The sequence below is a fragment of the Caloenas nicobarica genome, chromosome 33, assembly GCF_036013445.1.
Source record: "Caloenas nicobarica isolate bCalNic1 chromosome 33, bCalNic1.hap1, whole genome shotgun sequence".
In the NCBI taxonomy this organism is placed as follows: domain Eukaryota; kingdom Metazoa; phylum Chordata; class Aves; order Columbiformes; family Columbidae; genus Caloenas; species Caloenas nicobarica.
This window is the reverse complement of record NC_088277.1, coordinates 167,009-181,878: the sequence shown is the minus strand read 5'-3', so window position 1 is coordinate 181,878 and position 14,870 is coordinate 167,009. Positions and strand designations below refer to the sequence as shown.

Genomic DNA, 14,870 nt, shown 5'->3' with positions numbered 1-14,870 from the left:
TGACCCCATCCTGGGGAGGACGGGAACACTTTTGTGTCCCCCCCGTTTTGCTGACGAGCCCGGGGGGGTCCCTGCCCGCAGGAGGAGCTCAGCAGCACCAGCGTGGAGCATCTCATCATCAACCCCAACGCCGCCTACGAGAAGTTCAAGGACAAGCGCTTGGGTACCGAGGGACTGGGTGAGCTGAGGGAGTCGGGGACACGTGGGGGACATCGTGTCACCGAGGTGACCTCCATGGGCGGTGCAGCCACGCTGAGTATTTTGGGGTGTTCCTCTTCTCCCAGATTTCTCCGATCGCGTCGGCAAGACGAGGAAGATGGGCTACAGGTCTGGGGAGCGTGAGATGGTGAGTTTGGGATGGGGACACTGCGGGGCACAGTCCTTTGTCCCCAAATCACCCCATGGCGACGTCCCAAATCGCAGAGGGGGGTGACGGGGGGGGGTTTTGGAGTCCATCCTGGCGCTGGTGGCCCAGGACAGTGTGTCCTGAGCGGCTCCAAGGACAGAGACCCCAACGTCCCCCTGGGAATTTCCCAGGAAAAACGCGTTTGCTGAGGGTCAGGAGGGGATGGACCCCTCCCCACACCCCCGTTCCTCTCTCTGCAGCGCAGGGGGGGCGCCCAGGAGACCCCCCAGCAGCGCTACCAGCGCCTGCAGCTGGAGGTGCAGGAGCTGCTGCGGGAGGTGCAGCGGAGCCCGGTGAGCATCGTCCCTGCATGGGGACCGCTGGGCGGGCTGGCACGCCCCGGGGGGTGACACAGCCAGTTTTACCCCCCCACGCAGAGCACAGCAAAGGAGCCGGTGGGCGAGGAGGAGCTGACGGCCTTGACCTTGGCCCGGCAGGTGGAGGGGCTGCGGCAGCAGCTGCTCTCGGGGCGGCTGCAGCAGCTGCTGGGACCCAGCGCCGCCATCGACTTCGCCGACCCCGAGGGGGCTTTGGCCAAGTGAGTGGGGGGGCCGGGACCCCCCCCGGGTGTCAGTGTCCCAGTGTCCCCCCCACACCCGTTTCCCCCCGCCCAGGCGGCTGCTGCAGCAGCTGGAGGTGGCCAAGCACAGCAAAGCGCCGCCAGGGAAGAGCCCCCCCGCAAAAAGCTCGTCCCCCCCCGGGGACACCGTCACCTTCGAGCTGTACTGGAGGCCGGAGCAGGACCAGTTTGCCCAGACAGCCAAGGTAACTGGTGGGTGGCGGGGGGGGTGTGACGACACTGCCTGACCCCGAAATGGGGTGTCCTGTCGTGTCACCCCCCCATGTGTGTGTGTGTACCCCTCCCAGATCGCGGAGCTGGAGAAGCGGCTGGCGCAGCTTGAGGCAACGATGCGGTGTGAGCCCGACAGCCAGGTGAGGGGAGGGGTCCTGGGTCCCCATCCTACCCCCCATCTCCCCCCATCCTGCCCCCCAGGGGGGTCCTGCCCCACATCCTGCCCCGCTGATGCCATTTCCACCCCCAGAACCCGCTCTTGGCCGGGCTGAAAGGCACCAACCTCATGGTGAGTTAAACAGGGGGTGGGGGGGACACTCAGGGACCTTTTCCCCGCCCCCAACTCTGTGCCCATAGCACTTGGGGGGGCACTCCCCGGGTCCCCCCCCTCACCCCTTGTCCCCAGGAGACCATGCAGGTCCTGCAGGCCAAGGTCCACATCTTGGATGTGGCCGTGCTGGACCAGGTGGAAGCCCGGCTGCAGGTGAGGGGGGGGCATGGGGGGGTGTCACAGGCCATGGCTCTGACCTTGGCGGGGGACACGGCTGGATTTGGGGGGGCTCACATCCGCCCCCTTCCCTCCCCAGAGCGTCCTGGGGAAGGTGAACGAAATGGCCAAGCACAAGGCGACGGTGCAAGACACCGACACCCAGAGCAAGGTGAGAGCTGGGGTGGGGGCGACACCCACCCAAAAAGGCACCCCCGGCATGTGGGGGGTGCATGGACACCCCCCCATTTTTTGCCCCGTCCCCCAGATCCACCAGCTCCACGAGACGCTGCAGCGCTGGGACCCTGTGGCCACCACCCTGCCCGATGTTGTGCAGAGGCTGGTGACGCTCAGGGACTTGCACGAGCAAGGTGAGGGGACACTGGGGACACCGATGTGATGTCACCATGCGGGGGGGACACACCAGCACTGAGCTTTTCCCCCGCTGCCCCCAGCTGCCCAGTTCGGGCAGGTCCTGGTGCACTTGGACACGACGCAGCAGGAGATGGTGGTGGCTCTGAAGGACAACGCGGTGCTGCTGGCAGAGGTGGGTCCCCCCTCAAAGCCCCGGGTGAGCTGGGGGGGTCTCCATCCTGCCCCCCCCCAGCTCACCCCTTCCCCTCTCGTCCCCCCACCCCAGGTCCAGAAGACGATGAAGGAGAACTTGGCCATCGTCGAGGACAACTTTGCCGACATCGATGCCCGTATCAAGCGGCTGCAGAAGTGACGCCCCCCCCGGGGCATCCCACCCCCCCATGAGGCATTTCACCCCCCGGGTCCTGCGACCCCCCGGGAATCACTTCCCCCCCGCAGGTCCCCTGTTTGTACATGCCCTGGCTCTGCCCCCCGCAGCACAGTGTGTGGGGGCTGGAGGGGCCCCCCCACCCCTCCACTCACACTGCAGGGGTGGGGGGTGTGTGTACCCCCCCATTTACCCCAATAAACAGCTCAAAGTGCATCCATGTCAGCATCTCCTTCGGGTGATGCTTAGGGATGGGGGGGACATCACGGTGCGGGGCACCAGGATGGGGGGACACCCAGGGGCACTGTGACCCCCCCACGCCCCCGCCAGCCCCTGCCGGGGGCAGCCGTGTCCTCCCTGTCGCTGGCCACACGGTGGCAGCACCGGCCCATTTGGGGACAGGGATGGGGGACAAGGTTGGGGACCAAGGCTGGGGACAGAGATCAGGACAGGGATGGGGGACAAGGTTGGGGGCCAAGGCTGGGGACAGAGATCAGGACAGGGATGGGGGACAAGGTTGGGGACCAAGGCTGGGGACAGAGATCAGGACAGGGATGGGGGACAAGGTTGCGGGCCAGGGGTGGGGACAAGGTCAGGGATGGGGACAGGGCTGCGGAAGGTGACAACAAGGGTCCCCAGCTCGTCACCACTGCAGGGACAGGTGGTGCCAGCACCAGCGAGTGATGGCAGCACAGCCCCCTCCTGGATGTCCCCTCTGTCCCACCCCCCCGGGGAGGTGAAGGCAACAGATGCACATCCAAACCCGCAGTGGTTTATTGTGGGGGGGACACAGAGCCCAATGACGGGGGACAGGGGGTGGCCTGGGGATGGGGACAGCACTGGGACACCCCAATACCCTTGGGGGTGCTGGCATGCGGGGGGGGCACACTGACATGGGGTATTTTTATGCACAGGGAGGTGCCGGGCAGTGTGGGGGGGCCGGTGCTGCTGCGGGGGGACAGTGACACCGGTGGCAGCCAGGATGACCCCCCCGCCGTGTCCCCGCAGGGGAGACAATGAACCCCGAGAAGGTGCTGTATTTGGGGGGGGGTCAGTTGGGGCTGTCCCTGTGGGGGGGTGTCCCAGAGGGGTCAGTCAGGGTAGATGATGAACCCCACGAAGATGCTGTATTTGGGATGGGGGGTCAGTTGGGTCTGTCCCCAGAGGGGGTCAGTCGGGGTAGATGATGAACCCCGAGAACGTGCTGTACTTGTTGGTGTTGCCCCCATGGACTTTGCCCCCGTCCAGCTTGACGAACACCTCGTCCCCCACGTCCAGGTGCAGGATGACGCTGTTGCTGGCGTAGTCGTAGTTCTGGTCGGCATCCTGCGCGATGGCGCTGGCCCGCACCTTGGGGGGTGGACACAGGCATCAGGGACCCTTCCGTAGCGTGGGATGGGAAACGGGGGTGCTGAGCCGGGTGTCACCATCAGTGCTTGGTCCCCAGGTGACAAAATCCAGAGAGCCGCAGTGAGCGGGACCCTGCCCTGCACTGTCCCCAAGCACTGGAATGCCCGGGGTGGGGAACAGGGACAGCAGCGGGGGGGGTGGCAGAGGCGGCATCGACCGCACTGAATCGATGCTCGTTTTTCCCGGAATAAATGGGAAATGTCCGGGGCAAGGCCGTGCAGGAGCTGCTGCGAACAAAGGGACCGGCCGGGGACACGACCCCTGTCCCCAAGTGCTGGTGGCCGTCCTGGTGCGGGGGCACAGCCAGGTGTCCCCCCCAGCTCCAATCCTGGCACCCCTGGGGGTTTGCGTGTCCCCCGTGCCGGTGACAGGAGCCCCTGCAATGGGGGTGTTGTGTCACCAAGGCTGAGATGGGTGGTGGGGATGGGGGGAGATGGGGATGGGGAGAAGAGGGTGGGAATTGAGGGGGGGCGGAATTTGATGGGGGAACTGGAATGTGGGGACTGAGTGGGGGGAATGGGGATCACGATTGGGATTAAGGGAAAAGAAAATGGGAAAACTGGAATAGGAGGAAACAAGATGGGAAAAAGAAGATAAGGGAAGCAGGATGAGGAAACTGGGATGGGGAAACAGGGATGGGGGTGCCAGGTGGAGACACAGGGAGAAATGGGGCTGGAGGAGCTGGGTGGGGGAACCGGGGACACCGGGAGCAGCCATGGCGAGGGGCACCGGTGCTGGTGGGGGTCCTAATCCGTACCTGCCCATTCTTCATCAGGTCGGCCCACATGCTGGTGCCGTCGCCGCCGCGCATCAGGACGTGGTAGGTGAAGAAGTAGATGCCGGGGAGAGGGCAGGTGAACTTCCCACTCGAGGGCTCGTAGTAGTTGCCCACGTTGGTGACGACATCATCAAAGCGCAGAACCTCGTAACCCTCATGGGGCTTCCGCAGCCCCGCGTAGAAGGCGATCTTGGGGCTGTAGAAGGAGGGGATGTACCCCCCGGGACCTGGCCCCGGTGGCCCCGGTGGTCCGGGCCGGCCTGGCTCGCCCGGTGGCCCCCGCGGTCCCGGTGGTCCGGGGGGACCCCGCGCTCCGGCACGGCCCTTGCGCCCCGGTTCGCCCTTGGCGCCGGGTAGGAAGGGCGGTGGGGGGGAGGCGGGGGGCAGCTCAGGGTAGGGGTCGCAGACCATGCGGCAGCTGCCCAGCATCTCGTAGTGCGCGGCCGCCTTGGAGCTGTGCACCAGCAGCGGGATGGCCACCAGCAGCACCAGCACCATGGCCACCCCAATGGCCGCCCCGGCCACCCGCTTCCTGCGGCTCAGCCGGGAGGCGGCCAGCGCCAGCAGGTCCTCGTCACCCTTGGGAGCGATGGTGGCACCGGGGGGACAGGCAGCACCCGGCCGCCCGCTGAGCCGCACGTCCCAGTGGGGACCGAGCTGGGGATGGGGCCAGGGAGGGATGGGGATGCTGCAGGCAGCGGGGACCAGAGTGGGGATGGAGATGGGGACAGGGATGAGGATGGGGACAGGGATGGTCACAGCAGCAGAGCTGGAAGCAGGGACAGGTACAGCAGTGGTGCTGGAGATGGGGACAGGAGCGGTGACAGCAGCGGGGCTGGGGCCGAGGATGGGACGGGGAGCGGGGCTGGAGCCGGGGCGAGGAGCTGAGCTGTGACTTGCGGTGGTGGAGGCGACGAAACCAGAGCCGACGATGGAACCGGGAGCAGAACCGGGACCTGAGACGGCGCCGGAGCCAGGGACAGAACTGAGACTGGAGCCGGGGACGGGGCTGAGACCAGAGCCGAGGATGGAGAGCGAAGCTCCTGCAGCAGCCGGGCTTGGAATCGGGACCGGAGCCTGTGTTGGAGCTGGTGATGTAACCGGAGCCGGGATGGAGCCGGGACCGAGCCGGGAAGGAGCCGAGATCGAGCTGGGATGGAGCCGGGATGGAACCGCAAATGCGCGGGGATGGAGCCGAGAAGGAGCCGGGACCGCGCCGGGTTGGAGCCGGGATACAGCCGGGATGAAGCCGGAATGGCACCGGGAATGAGCCGGCGAGGAACCGGGAATGAGCCGGGATGGAACCGGGGTGGAACCGGAGTGGAACCGGGAACGAGCCGGGGAGCAGCCGGGATGGAGCCGCCGCGACGCGCGGGGCAACTTCTCGCCAAGTTCCCCGGGAGCGGCACCCCCGGGAACGGGACCCCCGGGAACGCGACCCCCTCCCCCGGGAGCGGCCCCGCCACCGCCCCGCTCTGCCCGGTGCGCACCGGTGGGGCCGGGGCCGGGCAGCGCCGCCCGGGCCGGTTCTCCCGGAGCCGCCCCCGCTCCCCGCCCGGGCCCCCCGGCGGACGCGCGGCGGCGGAGCGCCCCTTTGCCCCCCCGGCCCACCGTGTCCCCCCCCGCCCGTGCCCGCCGGTACCTGTCGCCCGCGGCGCCGGGAGCCACGTGCCGGGGCCGCCGCCCGCCCGCGCCGCGCCCGCAGCCCCGCTCCGCCCGCCCCGTTCGACGGCACCGGGCACGGGGGAGGCGGAGGGGGGGGCTGGGGGGAGGGACGGGAGCGAGGGGGGTGCACGGGGTGCGGGGGGATGTGAGTGTGCAAGGGGTGCGGGGGGCGTGCGTGTGCACAGCGCTGTGTGTGCAACGGGGGGCATAGGGGATGCGGGGCCGTGTGTGTGCAAAGGGGGGTGCAGGGCTGTGTGTGTGCAAAGGGGGGTGCAGGGCTGTGTGTGTGCAAAGGGAGGTGCAGGGCTGTGTGTGCAAAGGGGGGGTGCAGGGCCGTGTGTGTGCAAAGGGGGGGTGCAGGGCTGTGTGTGTGCAAAGGGGGAGTGCAGGGCTGTGTGTGTGCAAAGGGGGAGTGCAGGGCTGTGTGTGCAAAGAGGGGGTGCAGGGCCGTGTGTGTGCAAAGGGGGGGTGCAGGGCCGTGTGTGTGCAAAGGGAGGTGCAGGGCTGTGTGTGTGCAAAGGGGGGGTGCAGGGCTGTGTGTGTGCAAAGGGGGGGTGCAGGGCTGTGTGTGTGCAAAGGGGGGTGCAGGGCTGTGTGTGTGCAAAGGGAGGTGCAGGGCTGTGTGTGCAAAGGGGGGGTGCAGGGCCGTGTGTGTGCAAAGGGGGGGTGCAGGGCTGTGTGTGTGCAAAGGGGGGGTGCAGGGCCGTGTGTGTGCAAAGGGGGAGTGCAGGGCTGTGTGTGTGCAAAGGCGGGGTGCAGGGCTGTGTGTGCAAAGGGGGGTGCAGGGCTGTGTGTGTGCAAAGGGGGGTGCAGGGCCGTGTGTGTGCAAAGGGGGGGTGCAGGGCTGTGTGTGTGCAAAGGGGGGTGCAGGGCTGTGTGTGTGCAAAGGGGGGTGCAGGGCCGTGTGTGTGCAAAGGGAGGTGCAGGGCTGTGTGTGCAAAGGGGGGGTGCAGGGCCGTGTGTGTGCAAAGGAGGAGTGCAGGGCTGTGTGTGTGCAAAGGGGGGGTGCAGGGCCGTGTGTGTGCAAAGGAGGAGTGCAGGGCTGTGTGTGTGCAAAGGGGGGTGCAGGGCTGTGTGTGTGCAAAGGGGGGTGCAGGGCCGTGTGTGTGCAAAGGGGGGCATAGGGGGTGCGGGGCCGTGTGTGTGCAAAGGGGGGTGCAGGGCTGTGTGTGTGCAAAGGGGGGTGCAGGGCTGTGTGTGTGCAAAGAGGGGTGAGGGAGTGCATGTGTGTGTGCAAGGCGGACATGGGGCTGTGAGCGGGGGGGTTCGGATGCATGACACGGAGGCTGCGTGTGCAGGGGGAGCACAGGGCCCCCCTCCACTGATGCAGCCCCAGGCTGGCGGCCACGGGCCCATTTCGGGGGCCCCTCCCCAGGGTTCACCCCCAATTTGTGGGCACTCCAAGGAATCTCCAGGCCGGGGGGCGGTTCTACTGGGGCACACAGTCCCTTCCCAGCCCCGGGATGGGGACAGAGCCACCACCCCCGGTGTCACCGAGGTGCCCACGCCCCGGGGATTCTGGGGGGGTCTGGATGCGGCCCCCGCTGCTCCTGGCGGAGCTGCTGCTGGGGTGCCTGCTGCTGGGGGGCTGATTTACAGCTGCTCTTTTCCAAATCTTGCCTGAATTTGCTCCGTTATGCAAAATGAAGTCTTGGCCTCTGCGCTCCCGGGAGAGGAGCTACTTCCCCCCCACACCCCCCCGGCCCCTTTGCCTGCAGCTTCCCAGCAATTATAAAAATATCAGGGAAAAAAAGCAGAAATCAGGCAAAAGGCACCGGCTGCCCCGGGCAGCCTCAGTGCTGGGGACATCGTGGGTCCCTCTGCAGGGGGTGGGACAAGGGGCCCCCTACACAGAGTCACTGCGGGGGGCAACAGGCCCACGGGTGGCTTTGCACATGCGTGTGTGCGCGCAGGGGCCACGCGTGTCCTTGCAGTGGCAGCAGCTGCTCCTGCGTGTGTGCGTGCATGTGGAGGTGTGTGCACGCGTGTGTGTGCTCTGCATGCTGTATACACGCTGTGTGCATGTGTGCGTGCTCTGTGCATGTGTGTGCACGCGTGTGCATGCTCTGTGTGTGTGTGTGTGCATGCTTGTACACACAGGTGCGTGCTCGGTGCATGTCTGTGCATCAGTGTCCATATGTGTGCATGCTCAGTGCATGCGTGTGCATGCGTGTCAATGCTCTGTGCACGCTGCATGCGTGTGCATACACCCGCCAGCACACGGCGGGGGCTGCGGGGGGGAAGATGCTCCCACGGCGTGTGTCATTTATCCGTCGAGTTTGGAATTTGCAGGCCGGGCCAGCTCCCTCCAAAGGGCGGCGATCAATCAGCAGGATATTGGATGGATTTATGGGCCCTTTATGCGGGAGGATCAATGCGATCCTGACCAGCCCGCCCATGTTTGTGCAACAAATTAACGGCGGCTGCATCAGCCCCCGCCGCATCCCAGCGGGGTTGGGGTCCGGGTGTCATCGATGCCACCCGTGCTGCTCCTCGGGGACAGGGATGTCGGAGTCCCTCTGCCAACCCTCCCCCGGCTGATCCTAATGAGCAGCAACAGTGAATTAATTAGCCAGGCTGCGAGGGGAAGCCCGAGTGCTAATTAGCAGGGGCTGGGGGCTGGTGGGGAGCGGGTGCTCGGGCCCTGGCTGTGGGGACACGAGGGCACAGCAAGGGACGCTTGGGGGTCCCAGCTGCCCCCGGCCCCGCGGGTGGTGGGGATGGGGTGGGGGGGACAGAGCCGAGGCTGGGGGTAAAAATAGCAGCAGCGGCGATGAGAAAGGTCAGTCCCGGGGGGATATGGGGGGGTCGGGGCCAGATCCTGCCTTTGGTTGTGCAGGGGAGGGGGTGGGATTTGGGGGGCTCAGCTGCGTCCACGGGGGCAGCGAGCCCAGTGACCACACCGGCACCGGGAGGGTGGCAGCGGCCGTGGCGGGGATGTCCCCAGTCCTTGGTGGCCGTGCCTCAGTTTCCCCGTCCTGGCTGCCCTGGCTGTCCTCAGGATGATGCTGTGGGCCACCCCGCTGGGGACAGACGCATCCCCAACTGCAGAGCCAGCGGCTCCAAGGCCGGAGCTGGGAGCTGAGCGCGGAGCGAGCCGCAGCGGTCGGGGCGCAGAGCATGAATAAATGCATCGCGCCGCGTCCCCTTGTCCCCGCTGTCCCCCCCGCGGTGCGGGGAGGGGGTTCGGTGCAGCCGGCCGGTGACTCCGCGTTCACCATCTGCCTCGGTGGCCCCCGAGGAGCCGCCGGCTCCTGCGGCACCGCAGGGACCCGCAGGGTCACATCCAGCGCTGGCATGGCCACGGTGCTCGGTTCCTGTGCCCCAGGCTGCCCAGTGCTGCCCAGTGTATGGTCCCCAGTGCCCAGTGCATTGTCTCCAGTGCCATTGCATGGTCCCCAGTGCTGGTGCGTAGTCCCCACTGCCCATTGCCTGGTCCCCAGTGCTGGTGCATGGTCCACAGTGCCCATTGCATGGTCCCCAGTGCTGGCGCATGGTTTCCAGCGCCCGTTGCATGGTCCCCAGTGCCAGTGCATGGTCCCCACACCCAGACGACCTCCCCTTCCCTTCCCCACAGCCAGGCCAAGTGCGTCCCTTGCCACGGCAGCGGCGTGCCGGCAGACAGATCGCCGTGTCAGCGGGGCTGGGGGGGCCTGGCGCAAATGAATATCGATGGGCTGTGGGCGGCCGGGCGCTCCATCCAGGGCATGTTTGCAATCAAGCCGGGGCGCTGGGCCGGCCCGAAATGGATGAGAATTGTCCTTGAATGGTAACAATAAACCAGCGGCTGGTGTGGGGGGCGCGGGGCTGGGGGGGGGACCCCGGTGTGGGGCTGGGATGGAGCCCGCGACACCCTGGGGACATCTGGGTGCCCCTTGATGGCTTTTGGGGGTGGCAGGAGCGGCCGCTGCTGTGATGAGCTGCAGGGTCTCAGCCATGGGGGGACCACAAGCAGCTTGGGAGGGAAACCCCTGGGATCCTGGTGGGGGTGACATCCCCTCCCGCTGCGTCCCCCTGCACAGGGGGGGTCCGTTGGGGCACGCGGTGCAGCCGAGATGGATGGTTGCGCCGGCCGGATTAATCCTCCGGACAAGCGGTGTTTATTAGGGATGCAGGGGACGTTGGGCGCAGAAATCCATTCCAACCGGGTGACAATTAGATGGGTGGCCGGGGCACGGGGGGGGTCCCGCTCCCACTCACCCCCCACACCTGCCTGTACCCCCCAGCACCCCAGCACCTACGTTCCCCCCCTGCTCTGTGGGTTCCCCCTGAGCCCCACCATGGGGTGCTGGGTCCCAGGTTCCCCACCCCGGTGCTGGGGGGGGGTGGGGGGGTCTCATTGCAGATTCGCCTCATGCCCACCTGAGCCGGGCGCTGACAAATAGACATTTAAATCAGACAATTAGCCGGGCTCCACCGCTGACATTTTTAATGTATTAATGTGCATCAACAGCTAATACATATAAAATTCCCCTAATACCGGGGCGGGGGGGCGGGGGGGCGGCCGCACGGGCGGTGCTGGCAGTGATGTACGAGTCCGGGGGGACTCCGGCCCCAGCGCTTGCATTAATTACCGGCAAAGTGACACGCGGTGTGACACCGCGGACGGCACGGGGGGAGCGTGGGGACGGGCACACACGTGTGCGCGAGATGGGGGGAGCGGGGGGGGCGCACACTTGCGTCCCATGTCGCTGGGGATGTGGCTTAGTGTGGGGGCTGGGAGGGGGTTTGGGGGGGCACACGTGTGCGTTGGGACACAGTGGGCTCCAGGGCACGCGTGTGTCCCCAGCCATGGGCCCCCCGCGTCCTTGGTCGTGCTCCCCACGTGTCCCCACCATGGTTCCCATGTGTCCCCAGCTGTGGTACCCGTGTGTCCCCACCATGGTCCCCGCATGTCCCCAGCCATGGACCCCGCGGTCCCCCCATGTCCCCACCATGGTCCCCGCATGACCCCAGCCATGGACCCCGCGGTCCCCCCGTGTCCCCACCATGGTCGCCGCATGTCTCCAGCCATGCTCCCCGCGTGTCCCCAACCATAGACCCCATGGTCCCCCTGCGTCCCCAGCTGTAGTCCCCCCATGTCCCCACCGTGGTCCCCCCGTGTCCCCACCGTGGTCCCCCTGTGTCCCCGCCGTGGCCCCCGCGCACCCGGGCGGTGACAGATGCTTCAATTCGCAGGAAGGTGCCGCAAATCGATGCCGTAAGCGCCGGTGGCCGGGGCTGATCGATGGCACCAATTACACCCGCAAAAAGGCCCCCCCGTGGCCCCCCCCGGGGCTGGGGCACCCCGAGACCCCCCAGGGGTTCCCCTGCATGTCGGGGGGGCACCCGGGGAAACTGAGGCAGCCGTGGGGGGCTCTGCCCCCCACCCTATTGACCCACTCGCCGAAGGCAAATTTGACATTTTAAAATCCAGATACTTAAAGAGATCGATCGGGATGCAGGACCCCCCCGCAGCATCGATCCTGCGCCGAAACGAGGGGGCCACGGCACCGCAGCCCCCGCCCGCCCAGGGGTCCTGGGGGTCCGGTGAGGGGTCCGGCCCCCACCCCAGCCGGGGTGCCCCCCCCCGCCCCGATGTGGGCTGGCGGGGCTGGGCCCCCCCCGAACTGGGGCTGGTGGGCAGCGGAGCGTGGGCGGGGGGGTCCGCAGGGAGCCGCTGTCAGGGAGGCAGCCAGGCGAGGGTGGGCGGGGGGGGGGCGCTGTCAGCCCGTCCTGACGGGCAGCGGAGCCGGGGGGGGCACCAGCATCCCCACCCCCCGCCGGCAGCCCCAGGGACCCAGGCGTCCGGGCCTCGCAGCCCCTCCTCCGAACCGGGGCTTTGCCGCATTGCACCCCCAAATCATGGGGGGGCCCATCCACCCCCAGCGCAGCAGCGATGGGGAGGGGATGCAGCCCCAAAGCCCGGGGGGGTCCCATCCAGCTCCCCCAAATTCCATCCTGCTGCACTGCCCGGGGGATGCTGAGCTTGGGGGAGGGGGTTTGCAGCCCCCCCAGGACCCGCTAAGAGGGCTGAGTCCCCCCCCCCGTCTGCGGGGCCGTTAATTATGGATGAGCCCAAATTGGCGGCTGCAGCCGCTTAATCTGGGCAAACACGGCGCCGGCTGAGCAAACACAGTCCCGGGGGGGGTCACCTGCAGCGGAGGGGTCACCCTGGCCCCCCCCGGGTCCCTCCCCCCCGGCTCGGTGCCCTTTGGCCGCTGTCGTGCGGGGGCAAAGTCCCGGGTGGGGGGGCGGTGCCGCCGGGAGCTCCGTGGGGAGAGGTGGGTCGGGCGGCTGGAGCCCCCCCGGAATGCGGTTTGGGGGCTGTGGGGGTGCACTGGCCCCGGGCGGGGCTCAGAGGGTCCGGGGTGGGGTCATGGGGGGCTCACAGGGGCCTGGGGGGGGGCAGGGAGTCTTAGTGGGGTGTGTACTGGGTCCTTGCGGGGCAGGCAGGACCCTGGGGGGGCTCAGGGGCTTCTGGGGGGGTCACAGGATACTGGGGGGGCTCAGGTGGTCCTGGGTGGGCTCAGAGGGTCCTGGGGGGGCATTTACTGGTGCTGGGGGGCTCTGGCCCTGGCGGGGGACAGTGTGACCTGCGGTCCCTGACCGCACGGCCCCTCCCGCAGGTGCCAGATGCCGGGGCCGTGCCGGGGCCCACCAGGGCGGTGACCCCCCCCGGACAGCCCCGCAGAGGTGTCACCGCGGCGGGGGCCACAATGGCCAAGCGGCTGCTGGTGGCCTACGGGCTGTGGGCGCTGGGGGGGCCGCTGGGGCTGCACCACCTGTACCTGGGCCGGGACAGCCACGCGCTGCTCTGGATGGTGACACTGGGTGGCTTCGGGGGGGGCTGGCTCTGGGACTTCTGGCACCTCCCTGCCTGGGTGGCCGCTGCCAACGGGGCACCGGGGGGGCGCGTGGGGGCCGTGCCGGCGCTCAGCCCGCTGCGCCTGGCGGGGCAGGTGGCAGTGGGGACGTATTTCGGGCTGGTGGCGGCACTGGCCATGCCGTGGGTACCAGCGCTGGTGGCGCAACCGCTGGCCGTGGGGCTGGGGGTGCAGCTGGTGGCCTCGGTGGGGGACCAGACGGCACGGGCGCCCAGCACCCTGGCCGCAGCCTTCGTCGCCTCCCTCCTCTTCCAGGGCCGGGTGCTGGCAGTGCTGCCCGCCAGCCTGGCCGCCGGCGTCACCGCTCAGCGTCACCGGCGCTACAAACCCCACGGGGCGGCACAGCCCCGGCTGGCCGCCCGGCTCTACCGCCTGGGGCTGGCGTGCCTGGCGTTCGCTGCCCCGCTTGCCTGCCGCGGGCTCTGTGGGGCCGCCGGGGCTCTGGGCACCATGCTGGCGCTGCCGCGGGCTGTCACTGAGCTCCTGCTCCTGCCCCTCCGCGCCACCGGGCTCCTGGCAGAGGTTCTGGGCTTTGCTGGCGGTTTCCCGGCGCAGGAGTGGAGCGGCCGGGGCGAGCGGCAGCAGCGGGCGTACGAGGTGCGAGACGCGGCGCTGGGGACTGGGGGATGCTGTGCCCGGGGTTTGCTGCTCCTGTGCCCTGGGCGGGGGGGAAATGCCCCTTTTTTGGGGTCCCCTCCAGGCACACGCAGCCCCACAGACCCCCGCAGTGCGTCCCTCCCGCCGTGCCCAGGTCCTGGGGCTCCTGCCCGGCTCCTCCACCGAGGACGTGCACCGGAGCTACCGGGAGCTGGTGAAGCTTTGGCACCCAGACCACAACCGGCAGCGGGCCGAGGAGGCCGAGCGGCGTTTCATCGAGCTGCAGGAGGCCTACGAGGAGCTGCTGGGGCACAGGAGAGCGGCGGCGGCGGGGTGACACCGGCGGGGTGACGGTGACAGTGGGGTGACACGGGGACCAAGGGCCGCGGGGGGATTTGTAAACACGAGGTTCCCCTCTCTCTGTTGCTTTGTTTCTTTGCTCGGCGTGACGCGTGGCGGGGGTGTGCACGGGGGTGTCCGCAAAGCAACACACAAGGGCCTGTGCAAACCATCGCACAGCAATCTGTGCAAACCATCGCACTAGGGCCCTCCCAGCCCTTGCATGGCCGGGAGCCCCGGTGACCCCGAGGGAGAGGCAGGACGGGGGCGGTTTGGGCGGAGCGGGGCCGCGAACCCGCGGACCCCTTAAGTCAGCCCTGGCCGCCCCTCATCTTCGGCGCTTTCCGGAAGGCACTCGGGTGTTTCCGCTATAGGGCGGAGGCTCTCGGTAGTTTCCGTCCACGTTCGGCACCCGCCGCCCCGCCCATCAAGGCGGGGCCTCGACACTGCCAGATCCGATTGGCTGTCGGTGGAGATGCGTCACGCCCTTTTCTCGCGCCGGAGGTGGGAATGGGCGGGGCCTTCGCCGTCGCGTCGGCTGTGCCGCTTCGCCATTGGCTGGCGGGTTGACTCCCTCCTCGCGCCGCGCCGCGTGCCCGCGCGCGCAGCGGCTCCGCTTTGCCCTCTCATTGGCCAGAAGCGCTCGGCCCGCCCCCCGCATCGCATCTGACTGGCTGGAAGCGAATGAGGGCGGGCCTCGCCTGGCCTTCCCCCTTTCATTGGCTGATTCCTCCCGGAGGGCGGGCGCAAGCGCGGCGACCTCGCGCCACCATTGGCTTCCGAGCGG

General features: G+C 68.2%; 3 protein-coding genes across 4 annotated transcripts in view; 2 read left to right on the top strand and 1 right to left on the bottom strand.

Moving 5' to 3' along the window:
* LOC136000424 (dynactin subunit 2-like) overlaps nt 1–2,644 on the top strand; it is a 35,325-nt gene extending 32,681 nt beyond the window's left edge. The window contains exons 3-14 of one of the 2 annotated variants that reach the window (XM_065654210.1): nt 82–178; nt 285–346; nt 607–699; nt 784–944; nt 1,021–1,171; nt 1,274–1,339; nt 1,450–1,488; nt 1,606–1,683; nt 1,787–1,858; nt 1,955–2,057; nt 2,142–2,233; nt 2,327–2,644. In XM_065654210.1, coding sequence (XP_065510282.1) covers nt 82–178; nt 285–346; nt 607–699; nt 784–944; nt 1,021–1,171; nt 1,274–1,339; nt 1,450–1,488; nt 1,606–1,683; nt 1,787–1,858; nt 1,955–2,057; nt 2,142–2,233; nt 2,327–2,413 — 1,101 coding nt within the window. In that variant the 3' untranslated portion in view covers nt 2,414–2,644. The remainder of the gene's footprint in view (nt 1–81; nt 179–284; nt 347–606; nt 700–783; nt 945–1,020; nt 1,172–1,273; nt 1,340–1,449; nt 1,489–1,605; nt 1,684–1,786; nt 1,859–1,954; nt 2,058–2,141; nt 2,234–2,326) is intronic. The other variant, XM_065654211.1, reaches the window with a different exon arrangement.
* Nucleotides 2,645–3,598: 954 nt separating this feature from the next.
* On the bottom strand, nt 3,599–5,114 carry C1QL4 (complement C1q like 4). Its single transcript, XM_065654525.1, has 2 exons — nt 4,596–5,114; nt 3,599–3,778 (listed from the first exon to the last, which is right to left on the bottom strand). Exons 1-2 carry the CDS (start codon nt 5,112–5,114, stop codon nt 3,599–3,601), a joined length of 699 nt encoding a protein of 232 aa, XP_065510597.1.
* A 7,865-nt stretch (nt 5,115–12,979) lies between these two features.
* Nucleotides 12,980–14,081, top strand: DNAJC22 (DnaJ heat shock protein family (Hsp40) member C22). The gene is made up of 2 exons (XM_065654178.1): nt 12,980–13,744; nt 13,899–14,081. Exons 1-2 carry the CDS (start codon nt 12,980–12,982, stop codon nt 14,079–14,081), a joined length of 948 nt encoding a protein of 315 aa, XP_065510250.1.
* Nucleotides 14,082–14,870: the final 789 nt, after the last annotated feature.

What these genes read in the sequence shown, in the direction of transcription:
- DNAJC22 (XM_065654178.1), top strand. Translation starts at nt 12,980, where the DNA reads ATGGCCAAGCGGCTGCTGGTGGCCTACGGGCTGTGGGCGCTGGGGGGG. An exon ending in GGCAGCAGCGGGCGTACGAG is followed by an intron (nt 13,745 to 13,898) that starts GTGCGAGACGCG and finishes CGCCGTGCCCAG; the next exon opens with GTCCTGGGGCTCCTGCCCGG.
- C1QL4 (XM_065654525.1), bottom strand. Translation starts at nt 5,114, where the DNA reads ATGGTGCTGGTGCTGCTGGTGGCCATCCCGCTGCTGGTGCACAGCTCC. An exon ending in ACCTGATGAAGAATGGGCAG is followed by an intron (nt 3,779 to 4,595) that starts GTACGGATTAGG and finishes CCACCCCCCAAG; the next exon opens with GTGCGGGCCAGCGCCATCGC.